This window comes from Podarcis pityusensis (genome assembly GCF_964106645.2).
Source record: "Podarcis pityusensis genome assembly, chromosome: 5".
NCBI classification, from domain to species: Eukaryota; Metazoa; Chordata; class Lepidosauria; order Squamata; family Lacertidae; genus Podarcis; species Podarcis pityusensis.
The window spans coordinates 91,204,291-91,218,327 of record NC_138032.1 but is presented as its reverse complement, the minus strand read 5'-3'; the positions used below and the strand labels follow the sequence as shown (position 1 = coordinate 91,218,327).

At 45.3% G+C, this 14,037-nt stretch overlaps 1 protein-coding gene across 3 annotated transcripts in view; it reads left to right on the top strand.

Annotated features, from left to right (window-relative positions):
• FGFR3 (fibroblast growth factor receptor 3) overlaps window positions 1-14,037 on the top strand; it is a 64,283-nt gene that overhangs the window by 22,086 nt on the left and 28,160 nt on the right. For all 3 annotated transcript variants that reach the window (XM_081005471.1, XM_081005470.1, XM_081005469.1), the window contains exons 3-6: window positions 2,465-2,728; window positions 8,687-8,749; window positions 11,519-11,688; window positions 13,010-13,133. In XM_081005471.1, the coding sequence (XP_080861597.1) occupies window positions 2,465-2,728; window positions 8,687-8,749; window positions 11,519-11,688; window positions 13,010-13,133 (621 nt within the window). The remainder of the gene's footprint in view (window positions 1-2,464; window positions 2,729-8,686; window positions 8,750-11,518; window positions 11,689-13,009; window positions 13,134-14,037) is intronic.

Genomic DNA, 14,037 nt, shown 5'->3' with positions numbered 1-14,037 from the left:
ATTATAGAGCAGCCTGGGATTTGGCAATCTGGGGTCCAGGATTTTGCTTTTGAGGTATTATTGGGTGCCAGCTGTCTGCCTTAACTGAAGATTTGATCTAAGAGAAATTTAATCTAAAAAGGGGCAGGGAAGTCCGGAGGAACAGAGAACGTATACCTGCAGGATCTGCAAAACTTCATTCTTGAAAAACTAGGGGGGCAAACCGCCCCAGAAGGAGCACAAAGTTTCCCCCCACCTCCCACAAAGGCACTAGGGAAGTCTTAAGTGTCTTAATCAGACGAATTTAGATTTGTGTCCTTGCTAAGGGCTTTAAAGGCAGGACATTAAAGGCTGTAGACAACAAATGTAAGAATTAGGAACAAGGTAGACATCATGCTTTTCAAGAACCTGTCACACAGAAGATGACAAAGAGTAATTCTCTGCCGCCCCACAAAGTAGGACCAGCTAGAGATTCTTAAGACTTAAAGTAACATTTAAGTAAGTTTTCGGAAGAATTTATAGCTGCCAGAGGCAGCACAAGCGTTCTCCCAGGCCACCTCCCTCAGATTGCCTTTCTCTGAGGAAGGGAGTCGTCCCACTGAAGGAAGCAGAGAGGAAAGATGGAGGTGGATTGACTCCTAGCACTGCCTCTGCGTCAGCAGAGCAAAACTTGTGAAAAGTAAGCAGGGAGGAGAGGAAGAAGAAGAAGAAGAAGAGTCTGGATTTGATATCCCGCTTTTTGTTGTTGTTTAGTCGCTTAGTCGTGTCCGACTCTTCGTGACCCCATGGACCAAAGCACGCCAGGCACTCCTGTCTTCCACTGCCTCCCACAGTTTGGTCAAACTCATGCTGGTAGCTTCAAGAACACTATCCAACCATCTCGGCCTCTGTCGTCCCCCTTCTCCTCCATCTTTCCCAACATCAGGGTCTTTTCCAGGGAGTCTTCTCTTCTCATGAGGTGGCCAAAGTATTAGAGCCTCGGCTTCACGATCTGTCCTTCCAGTGAGGACTCAGGGCTGATTTCCTTAAGAATGGAGAGGTTTGATCTTCTTGCAGTCCATGGGACTCTCAAGAGTCTCCTCCAGCACCATAATTCAAAAGCATCCATTCTTCGGCGATCAGCCTTCTTTATGGTCCAGCTCTCACTTCCAGACATCACTACTGGGAAAACCATGGCTTTAACTATACGGACCTTTGTTGGTAAGGTGATATCTCTGCTCTGAAGAAGGTAGAGTTGCCATATTCCCAAAAGTGAAAATCTGGACAAAGTTGTTGAGCATTTCTTTCTTTCTTTCTTTCTTTCTTTCTTTCTTTCTTTCTTTCTTTTTTGTCAAAGTTATTGAGCTGCAACAATTGTAAAAGAATTTTTAAATTAAAAAAAATACCCCACTTGCCATACAACCGGTTTTCACCAATTCAGAGAAAACCTGTCCGGACGCCATTTGAAAGCATGTTTCCCAGCAGTGTCCAGGATAATCCGGATGCATGGCAGCCCTGAAGAAAACTCATTTCACAGCCATGCAGCAAGGGAGCAGTCTTTCATTGCCTTTGGTTCAGCGACTGTCGTGTGTATAAACAGAGTGGTACTGGGTCTCAAGCTTGCTTGGCAGCTAGGCAACCTATCACAAAGTGCTCTTCAGGTCTACAGTTTCCTAAAAATGAGAGGAAAAGCAGTCTGCATGCCTAGAGGCATCAACATATTTAATTGATGTATTCCACAAATCAGCTCCGGAATGGAAAAGATTCTTGGCAGAGAAGGCAAGAAATATATGCAGGAAAACGAGAGGGTGCGAGAGGCAGATGAAATAGGAAATCTGCTAGACGGAAGGAAGCACATAGAAGAAACACTGGTGCCTGTGAAAGGGTGGAGAAGCAGGAGATAAAGGGGAAGTGGCTGGTGGTGGCAGGAGCCAGAGGGCAGCTGAGTTAGTAGATGGAGGCATGGGAAGGAGAGGAGAGATGGGTGACCCAGAACCAGGGGAGAGGAAGCTTGTGACGCATGAAAAGCAAGGGCGAACAAATGAGAGAGAGACTCTCCGACAGGTCTAAACCACTGAACCTCTTGGGCTTGCTGATCAGAAGGTCGGTGGTTCGAATCCCTGCAAAGGGGTAAGCTCCCGTTGCTCTGTCCCAGCTCCTGCCAACCTAGCAGTTCAAAAACATGCCAGTGCAAGTAGATAAATAGGTACCACTGCAGCGGGAAGGTAAATGGCATTTCCATGTGCTCTAGTTTCCGTCGTGGTGTTCCGTTGCTCCAGAAGCAATTTAGTCCTGCTGGCCACATGACCCAGAAAGTGCTCTGTGGACAAACGCCGGCTCCCTTGGTCTGAAAGCGAGATGAGCGCCACAAACCCATAGTTGCCTTTGAATGAACTTAACCGTCCAGGTGTCCTTTACCTTTACCTAGAATATGGTTGTGATCATGTTTAGATATTCTGAGTAAACTAGAATTGTATGGCATCTTTTCCATTTTCTTTCCTTGCAGATTATTTAAGGACCGATACAACATTCCTTGAAGAACTGGTGGTTGGCAGTGGCGAAAACATCGAACTCCTGTGTAACTCTCCGGTCTCTTCTATGTCTGTCTTCTGGTATAAAGATGGCATTGGGATTTCACCTACTAACCGAACTCATCTTGTCCAGAAGTTGTTAAGGATTATCAATGTATCTTACGATGACTCTGGCCTGTACAGCTGTAAGCCAAGGCACTCCACTGAGATGCTCAGGAACTTCACAGTACGAGTAACAGGTGAGTTCAGTCCCCCCCCCCCCCGTTTTCTCTTTGCTTTTCTGCCGATCACCTGGATCCATGCTCACATCCCCAAATCAAAAGTGCATTTTAAAGAGTTTTGCATCTGGTTCTAATCTGATCTGAAAATCAAATTGCTTTGACCAATGTTGTTTGACCAATGTTGTTTCCTTTTTATATATATATAATTTTTATTGATTTTAACGTATAAATTATAAAATGTACCACAAAACTTATCACTTATACAATCTTTTTAGACTTCCATCAGCACCTCTGATGATCCACCGTTTTAACCACTTCTTATGCATTTCTTAACTTTATATTGCCTTTACATCTCTTAACAAATCATCCTTCCTCTTCTCCATTTTTGCAATACTTCCAATAATCTCCTCACAAAACTTCTTGCAAACCTACAAACGTCGTCTGATCTTCACAAATACTTTTCAAATAGTCCATAAATTTACTCCAGTCTTCCGTGAATTTCTGGTCCCGCCGGTTTCGAATCCTTCCTGTTAGTTTATCTAGTTCTGCATAGTCCATTAACTTCATCCTCCATTCTTCAATCGTCAGCAATTCTTCCTGCTTCCATTTTTGGACGAATGTTGTTTCGCATTATCCAACAAAGTTTGTGATACTGTTTAGTCTGCCTAGGTTGCAGCTTCCTGACTTGAAAAGTGTTAGGTTAACAAAGAAGCTACAGACTGCTAACTCAGTTCTGGAATGCTCTCTGTGGAATAACAGGAGGACCCCAGGTGCTTGGACATGGATGTGAATGATTTTTCCACTATTGTAGTTTGTGTACCTTTGGTCTCACCTGTGGCCCCTAGCCACTTCTTGGGAATGGCTTTGAATGGCCAGCTAAACTGGGCAAGGGTAGCCCGTGGGTCTCAAACCCTTGGACTTCCCCTGCATGTGAAGACAGGTTCTGGCTGATTGAGCAGACGAGGCCAGTTTCTACACCTGCTGTAGAGGGGCCGATGGGGCTCATCAACCAGAGAAGGTAGCCCATCTAGGAGAAGGAAAGCTCTGGTCCAAACTTCCACTGCCTTGTGGGATATCTTTGGGAGGAGGAGAAGGCTAAGGAGTGAACCCTACACCAGTAAGGTGTCCCTTAGGGTGTCCCTAAGACTGCTGGATGGTGCCTTGTACGACTCCTTCTGGCAACAGCAAGGCCAAGAGGGGTGTCTTGTTGTCGGGGCAGCCCAGGACCTCCATAAAAATTTGAGCTCCCAGGAGGTCCCTTGGGTGCTCCAAACACAGCAGCTTGACTTCATCCCTGGAGACGCACTCCATTGTCTCTTGACTGTCTCTCTCTTGGTTGTGGGCAAACTGGGGAGAGGGGAGAGAAATGATGGGGTGGAACCCACGGCACTTGCTCAAGAATCCAGAGGTTTTCACGGTGGTGGGCAACCCCCAGAGGAGATGTGAGAAGGGAACGTCGCTGCTGAGTATTCTTGCATTCTGGAGGGTGCATCTCTTTACCAACTTCCGTTTTCGTTTTGATCTTTTCATGATACACATTCAAGTTCACACGCCCAATGTATAACGACCGGGAATGGGAAGAAATTTGATTCAGTTTGCATTTAAAGCTATCAAATCTATACTTTCTGAAGAGAACACTCCCCAACCATCAGCGTCAGTCTTCAAGGGGGCGAATGGAAAGGCCGTTCAGTTGACACGACTTGCAACATCGCCAGTTAAATTGGGATGTTGCCCTGTGCAATCGCCTCTGCTTCTGAGCTAGCTGTGGATAATTATTATTATTATTATTTATTTATTTATTTTTATTTATACCCCGCCCATCTGGCTGAGTTTCCCCAGCCACTCTGGGCAGCTCCCAATCAAATGTTAAAAACAATACAGCATTAAATATTAAAAACTTCCCTGAACAGGGCTGCCTTCAGATGTCTTTTAAAGATAGGATAGCTGCTTATTTCCTTCACATCTGAAGAGAGGGTGTTCCACAGGGTGGGCACCACTACTGAGAAGGCCCTCTGTCTCCTTACTTCACGCAATGAGGGAACCACCAGAAAGACCTCAGCGCTGGCTCTCAGTGCTAAATGATGGGGGTGGAGATGCTCCTTCAGGTATACAGGACCGAGGCCGTTTAGGGCTTTAAAGGTCAGCACCAACACTTTGAATTGTGCTCGGAAACGTACTGGGAGCCAATGCAGATCTCTCAGGAACGGTGTTATGTGGTCTCGGCGGCTGCTCCCAGTCACCAGTCTAGCTGCCACATTCTGGATTAATTGCAGTTTCCGGGTCACCTTCAAAGGTAGCCCCACATAGAGTGCATTGCAGTAGTCCAAGCAGGAGATAACTAGAGCATGCACCACTCTGGCGAGATGGTCCGCAGGCAGGTAGGGTCTCAGCCCTCCACATCAGATGTGGTGTTGTATTCTTGTGCAAAAGCGCCTAGGCAGGGCCAGCCAAAGGGTGGGAGTCAACATGCCATCCGACAGGTCTTGTGGCTTCTTGTGGCAACACATCCCCATCACCCTAAAACATGATCGCAGCAGAGTGAGTGCTTCTCAGATAATGAATGACCCAAGGATGAAAGTGAAAAATACAGCATGAAACTGGTCCAACCGAAAAAATGATAGTTGCCTTTGATAAACAGCAGCAAAGGATGGGCATGCCATGCATGGCTCGAATGTAGGGTGTTGCTTTAGTTGCACCAGTGCAAAAACTGGGGGCTTTGACTGTGACTCGGTAACCACAGTTTTTGAAAGGGAAGTTCCTTTGACTTCCAAATGGGTATGTTTCAGATTGAAATGGTAAGTAAGTAAGTAGGTAAATTTTTATTTATACCCCACCCTCCCCGGCCAAGACTGGCCTCAGGGTGGCTAACATCAAATATAAAATACACTAAAACACAATCAAACAATTGATTAAAATACAGCTTAAAAATTAGAATCAGGATAAAATTAAGTGATTGCCCACGAATTACAACCATAGGGGTCGGGAACCTCAAGTATTCATCCATGTTGGTCCCACATGAGCCGATAAAAGGGCCAAAGAGTTAACTTACAGGGTCCCATGGGGGGGGGGTCAAACTGGGCCCGGACTGAAGGCCAGGCGGAACAACTCAGTCTTGCATGCCCTGCAGAAGGATGTCAAGTCCCGCAGGGCCCTGGTTTCCTGTGATAACCTGTTAACGCTTAATTAAAACCAGCTCAGTGGAAGCATATTCTCTTGGTACAGGGGCAGTTTTACACTCCTGGAAAATAGAAGGGGAAGAAATGGAGGCAGTGAGAGATTTGACTTTCTTGGGCTCCATGATCACTGCAGATGGTGACAGCAGCCACGAAATTAAAAGACGCCTGCTTCTTGGGAGAAAAGCAATGACAAACCTAGACAGCATCTTAAAAAGCAGAGACATCACCTTGCCAACAAAGGTCCATATAGTTAAAGCTATGATTTTCCCAGTAGTGATGTCTGGAAGTGAGAGCTGGACCATAAAGAAGGCTGATCGCCAAAGAATTGATGTTTTTGAATTATGGTGCTGGAGGAGACTCTTGAGAGTCCCATGGACTGCAAGAAGATCAAACCTATCCATTCTTAAGGAAATCAGCCCTGAGTGCTCACTGGAACGACAGATCCTGAAGCTGAGACTCCAATACTTTGGCCACCTCGTGAGAAGAGAAAACTCCTTGGAAAAGACCCTGATGTTGGGAAAGATGGAGGGCACAAGGAGAAAGGGACGACAGAGGACGAGATGGTTGGACAGTGTTCTCGAAGCTACAAACATGAGTTTGACCAAGCTGCGGGAGGCAGTGGAAGACGGAAGTGCCTGGCGTTCTCTGGTCCATGGGGTCACGAAGAGTCGGACAGGACTAAACGACTAAACAACAACAGTGGAAGCATATTCTCTTGGTACAGGGGCAGTTTTACATTATGCAATGTAAATGAAAGAGTACTGAAAAAAACAATATATTGCTGCATGTTATATATCTTTATTGCCACACCCTCAGCTGGAATGTTACATTCAGGTTGTGGTTTCCAAAGAAATTTTGAATTTCAAGAACTTCCAAAGAGCAGAAGAGAACATTCAAAGCAACGTGGAAGAGCAAAAAGGACCTAGAGATATTTTCATGTTACGACAACAGACGGTAAATATAGAGTCCGCGTAACTGCACAGGGGCAATAAACATGATCTTGCTTGTTTTTTTTCATTGGCAGTGCCTGGCTCTTGGCAGTAGGGAATTCTAATACGAACATGATTTTGCCAAGCTGATTTCCTCAGCAAAACCACTTTTATACTGGTCATCGACAAGCCGCCGACTTAAAACGAGCTTGTGAGCCTTTCAAAACTGTGAAAACGGAAACGATTAGAATGTGCCAATTGGTTTACAAAACCTCAGATTGGTTTACAAAATATAGATGGTAAAATCAAGAAAAATTCACAACCCCACTTTAAGGCATACAAAAGTTAAAAGTTAAAATACTAAAACAGATTAAAATTACCTCAACTTTCTAAGCAGCTGGGTAGGCTTGTCTATACAAGTATGTCTTAAACAGGTACTGAAAAGTGTACAGTGAAGGCACATGCTTGATTTTAAGCAGAGGCTTGACAACCATATGTCAGGAGGGCTCTGATGGTGTTTCCTGCTTGGCAGGGGGTTGGAATTGATGGCCCTTGTGGTCTATTCCAACTCTATGATTCTATGATCTCAATAGGCAGGCAGTTCCAAAGTTGTAGGTGCTGCCACACTAAACGAGAGAGTTCTTATGAAAGGGTACCTCTGCATTGCCCCTGTTTATTTTGGATGAGAGTTGACGTGAAAGAGATTTTTTTATAAACATCAAAGACGATACGTTTTCATTCTTTTTATTTGAGTTTTTAAAAGCAGACTACAAAAACCTCAGTCAATAGGTTCCCTTGTAGTTATGTTATGTGTAGCAGCCACCCAGGCGATCTGCGTAAAATGCCATCCTTTCAGTTGTTCCATTTTGCTCCTCATGTGGGAGCTTGTCATTTCACCAGATTTCTTCAGGGACAGTTTCTTTGGGTACATCTTTGCTCGAACTGTTTATATATAAAGGTTTTCTGACCATCCTCATTTTGTAGAAAAGTGCAAACAAACGGGGACATTGTTTTTTTTTATGATGGAATTGAGATTTTGGTTGGTTTTCATTAGCGCCTTTTAACAGAAGTGGCTAAGTAGAGTGGAACAACCACCCGAACTTCCCAGCAATTGCGTCACTATTTCTTACTGGGGGGGGGGGTGTGAAGAGGTCTGTTTTAGCTGATGGCAGACTAAATGTGAGCAGCAGTTGATTTGACTCCTAAAAAAGCAATTGCAGTCTTAGGCTGCATAAACAGAAGCTGTGTCCAGATAGCAAGAAATAATAATTCCACTGTCCTTTACTGGTCTTGCTGTATTTTGAGTACAGTAGTACCTTGCTTTATTAACTTAATCCATTCTGGAAGTCCATTCTTAAACCAAAGCTGTTCTTAAACCAAGGAGCGCTTTCCCTTATGAGGCCTCCCGCCGCCAGTGCCCTTCCACCGTTTGGATTCCATTCTTAGACTGAGGTAAAGTTCATAAACCGGGACACCTACCTCCGGTTTTGCGGAGTTCGTAAACCGAATAGTTTGTAAACAGGGCTGTTCTTAAACCGAGGTACCACTGTACTGCCTCTAGTTCAGAATGCCCTACTTTAAGGACATTGATAGAACTGAACCACCTGTGGTTTTTAATTTCCTTTGTTCTAAAGATCATTATTGATATTCTGGGCTTAGCCGGACTGTATCCCTGTGTTTGTGGATGAGTGGATTTTTGTGTTAGTAAGTTCAGAAGTAAAAGTTGAGTTCAGAAGATCACAGCTTTATTGGGATAACGTTGGGATGTGCCAATTAATACGTTTTGATAATGGAAAATCATTGCAGGAATGAATTGAAAATTTTGCCTCCACAAAGTATAATTTCCACCCCTCCCTTGCTTCTCTTTCAAGATTCTCCATCGTCAGGTGATGATGAAGAGGAAGATGAAGATGAAGATGACTCTGAAGATGGAGGTAAATATCTGGGGTTTAGGACACATGCAAAGTAATTCTCAAGAATGCTTATACTAGCTAAACTATTAGCATCAATGGGGCTTGGAACTGTTAGAATCATTTGTGCAGATGGGGGGGGGGGAGATTGGCATATAGGCTCCAGTGATTTCAACCTTTGTTTTACAATATCTAGCACTGAGTCAAAACTTTTCAGTGTTTCAATGTTTTTACTGTTACCTTTTTGAGTGGTTATGCTACTGGCACCAAAGACCTCAATTTCCTCAGTTGTTTTCTAAGGGCAGCAATCCATTCTTCACTAGAGATAATTTTTAAAAAGAGTTTCAGAATTAATCAGGAAGCCCTTTTTTAAAAGATTGGGTGTATAAACTCTTCTTCTGTTTCTGTGGCTCCCCCATTGCTGTCCTTAAATAGCAACTGAATTGGGGGGGGGGATTTCCATGCAACATATTGTGTTCGCTTCTACCACTGCCTTAATTTGGAGTCAATATGCAATATTTGTAACAGTGCCAAGGAAGAGTGCTGCCTACTTAAAGAAAATCATGGGAAATACCTGGGAAGGACAGTGGTATTTCAAAACCACTGCATTCAAAGGTAGCAGAACCCTTTAAAATTGAAATCACTAAGAATTTTTTAAAGTCTTTTTGTTTTTTCCTATGTATGAACTAGGGTTATTTGGGACAATGGGATGAAGTGCTTTGCACTTCACACATACCTATGCACTGAATTGGTGCACTGATTATTAACGTGATTTTGCTGACCTCTTTGCTGACTGCTGGGACGTGGGTGGCGCTGTGGGTTCAACCACAGAGCCTAGGGCTTGCCGATCAGAAGTTCGGCAGTTCGAATCCCCGCAACGGGGTGAGCTCCCGTTCCTCAGTCCCTGCTCCTGCCAACCTAGTAGTTCGAAAGCACGCCAGTGCAAGTAGATAAATAGGTACCGCTCCAGCGGGAAGGTAAACGGCGTTTCCGTGCACTGCTCTGGTTCGCCAGAAAAAGAGGGATAAGTATTCTTACTTTAAAGGACCATTATTAGGTAAGATTGGATTTAGCATCTGATCCAGCAAACAAGATTCTCAAACAAGAGATGCACCCTATTTCCTCTCCTACATGATTAACTCCTTTGTGGGTGGCGCTGTGGGTTAAAGAGCCTAAGACTTGCCGGTCAGAAGGTCGCGGTTCGAACCCCCGCGACAGGGTGAGCTCCCGTTGCTCAGTCCCAGCTCCTGTCCACCTAGCAGTTCGAAAGCATGTCAAAGTGCAAGTAGATAAATAAGTACCGCTCCAGCGGGAAGGTAAACGGCGTTTCCGTGCGCTGCTCTGGTTTGCCAGAAGCACCTTAGTCATGCTGGCCACATGATCCGGAAGCTGTACGCTGGCTCCCTCGGCCAGTAAAGCGAGATGAGCGCCACAACCCCAGAGTCGGCCACGACTGGACCTAATGGTCAGGGGCCCCTTTACCTTTACCTATGCTGACTGCTGCCACTCAGTCCATGTGCACTGGCCTTCCGTACACCTTCTTGCAAACAGACGAGGCGCTTCTTTTGAGGTGCTTCCTGTGACGGCATTCTGATCGCTGGAGGCCCTCTTCTGAAGCACCTTGGGAAGAAATTTCTTTAGTGCTTATTGTTGCTTGTTGTCTCTTTTTTCTGAGATCTTTCTGTTGTGTGTCGACACCCTGAAGCCACCCCCTCGTTGATGAATAAGACACAAGGACATGGATATTAGGTTAATGGTTATTGGGCAAATTTAGGCCACAACTTTATTGGTTACAGAATGTGAGCGGTATTGGCTTAGGCATTGGAGTTGACCTGACTATAGCTGACTCCTGCCTGTCACGCAGGGAGTCCAGTAAGGGTCAACCACCGGTAGGGGGAGCCCCGTCGATGCAAACCAACTCAAACTCCCCCTGGCTTCCCGATGGGGTCGTGACATAGCCCTAGCCCCGCCCCGAGCTTCGGACAAGATCCACACCCCTAGATTCCTTTAACGGAATACCCTTCAGCTTGGAGGGGCAGGTGATGGCCACACCTCCCCTGCCCCATCATAAGGTCAACCAATGCCTAACCGCCAAACCTTACAAAGTTGCGACGATTGCTACAAGGTAGGCGAAAACCAAATGGCCCGTGCCAGGTTGCCAAGTGGAAAAATTCCTACTAGGCCCCTCAACGGCGACCAACCGAGGTCCATAGCAAGGCCAATGTTGAAACCTGAAAATAGGGAGGGCAGGTGGGAGATCGAGGAGGTGAGCCAAGAGGAAGCTCTCCAGCTCGTGTTACGTTTAAATGGGGCCCGGCAACGCCCCCCAGCCAGTGGATTGGCTGGCTGGAGATGATGTGGCCGGGAACGCCCCCGGAGGGGAGTGGTTGGCCACGTGGTCCACCGCAACTCCTCCCCACTGGGAAGTGGAGTGGATTTGCCCACCTTTCTTGACTTGCTGAGCTCAGCATTTTACTGAGGAGAGAGCTTTCTCATTCATATAGCCTGAGGACCTTAATCCGATGCTAACTTGGCATGGCGTTTGTTTTTCATTTCACTGAGGTCACTTTGGAGCCGTTTCAGTTCTGTCAAGAATTGGGTCTCATCAGCAAGCTTCTCCGAGGCTCAAATGACAACTACCTTGCTCTTTCCCAACCTATGAAAACAACAATGATTTTGCTGAAACTAAATCTAGCTGTAGTAGTTTGGCTGCTGTTCCACATAATAGATCGCATCACATGCTTGCCAACAGACATGGTGTGTTTCTTCAGTTGCTCTGCTTTGTGTCTACAGTTGCTCCTTACTGGACCCGTCTCGAGATAATGGATCGGAAGCTTCTGGCTGTTCCTGCTGCAAACACCGTTCGCTTTCGCTGCCCGGCTGCTGGAAATCCCTCTCCTTCTATACACTGGCTGAAAAATGGCAAAGAATTCAAGGGAGAGCACCGTATTGGGGGCATCAAAGTAAGACGTCAGCGGTCTAAACATCGATTTGGTCCATTCCTTAACCTCCAGCTTTGAAAACCTCTTGGAATTGTCGCACCTGAAGTTTTGCCCACTGAACAATTTTGAAAGGGCTGTTGGATATGGGATCCACCACTTTTACATCATACATCATTTCCTTCCCAGTCTGTACTTCTTTATAGCCAAACTGGTTTGCAGATTCTCTCCTTGGGTATAATTTTTAGAATGCAAAATGTGATGTGGATACTGTCATAAACTGAATATATTGGTGAGACAGTTGAATCATATGAACAGCGTTGTAGGTATTCCCCACCCCCCATGTATTTGGATGAATTATTAGATTCAGGTTGTTCTTGAATCATTCAGCCCGGACACTGAGGTCCAGCTCCGAGGGCCTTCTGGCGGTTCCCTCACTGCGAGAAGTGAGATTACAGGGAACCAGGCAGAGGGCCTTCTCGGTAGCGGCACCTACCCTGTGGAACGCTCTCCCATCAGATGTCAAGGAAATAAACAACTATCTGACTTTTAGAAGATATCTGAAGGCAGCCCTGTTTAGGGGAGTTTTTAATGTTTGATGTTTTATTGTGCTTTTAATATTCTATTGGAGCTGCTCAAAGTGGCTGGGGAAACCCAGCCAGATGGGCAGGGTATAAATAAATTATTATTATTATTATTATTATTATTATTATTATTATTATGTTCCCCAACCCCTAGCTGCAGCCCGTTTACAAATTTCGTGAGAATTTTCCTATGTTGCTGAACCTAGTGTATGTACAAAAAATACCAGGAAGCATGTCTGCCACTTTGAGAAAGCAAAGTAATACTGTTAGCTTTAAACTAGCACATTTGCCGTGATTAACATCCTGAGGAATTAAATGAATGCTCATTCCTCAAAAGTTTGTTTGGTTCATGTGAATAACCCCCAATCCCATTTATCGGGCCCTATAAAAGGAGAGTGGGGTGTTTTTTTTTGGGGGGGGGTTCAAGAGTTGTTTCGGCTATGATCAAATACTTCTTCCTGACCATTCTGATGTAGGAAATTACTGAAGTTTTGTTTGAGATTAATTCTCACATTAACCAGCTGCAGACTACATATTTAACAGCACAGGAATAGGTTTCCATCGGGATATTAAACTTTTGATAGAAAGTCTTTAAAATGGGATCAGAGCTGAGATTGACTCGGCTTCCTTTTTGCTTTAGTACTTTTAGCAACCAGGTTCCAAATCTGAATTCCTTTTGCCGTATTTCACTTCACTCTCTTCTGAGATAGATCCTGCAAAGGAGGCTGATTTGTGGTTATTCTTCATTTCCCCCTCTGCAGTTGCGACATCAGCAGTGGAGCCTCGTCATGGAAAGTGTGGTTCCATCAGATCGAGGCAACTACACCTGTGTGGTGCGGAATAAATATGGCATCATTTGGCATACCTACCAGCTTGATGTTCTTGGTAAGTGTTCTTTCTGCCTCTTTGCACCAGGTGGACAGTGTTACTCAGGTGGCTTGGGGCTGGGGGTGGACGTGATTTAGTTCCTTCCCGCTGGGCTTTCCACTTACTGGCCTAGTAGTCACAAGTCTGCACAACTGCAGCCTCCAGAATTCAAGGGCAGCCTCACATACAGTGCATTGTTGTTGTTGTTTAGTCGTGTCCGACTCTTTGTGACCCCATGGACCAGAGCACACCAGGCACTCCTGTCTTCCACTGTTTCCCACAGTTTGGTCAGACTCATGCTGGTAGCTTCGAGAACACTGTCCAACCATCTCGTCCTCTGTCGTCCCCTTCTCCTTGTACCCTCCATCTTTCCCAGCATCAGGGTCTTTTCCAGGGAGTCTTCTCTTCTTATGAGGTGGTCAAAGTATTGGAGCCTCAGCTTCAGGATCTGTCCTTCCAGTGGCTGATTTCCATCAGAATGGACAGGTTTGATCTTATTGCAGTCCATGGGACTCTCAAGAGTCTCCTCCAGCACCATAATTCAAAAGCATCAATTCTTTGGCGATCAGCCTTCTTTATGGTCCAGCTCTCACTTCCATACATCACTACTGGGAAAACCATGGCTTTAACCATACGGACCTTTGTTGGCAAGGTGATGTCTCTGCTTTTTAAGATGCTGTCTAGGTTTGTCATTGCTTTTCTCCCAAGAAGCAGGCGTCTTTTAATTTCGTGGCTGCTGTCACCATCTGCAGTGATCATGGAGCCCAAGAAAATAAAATCTCTCACTGCCTCCATTTCTTCCCCTTCTATTTGCCAGGAGATGATATGACCACTAGCCATGATCTTAGTTTTTTTGATGTTGAGCTTCAGACCATATTTTGCGCTCTCCTCTTTCACCCTCATTAAGAGGTTCTTTAATTCC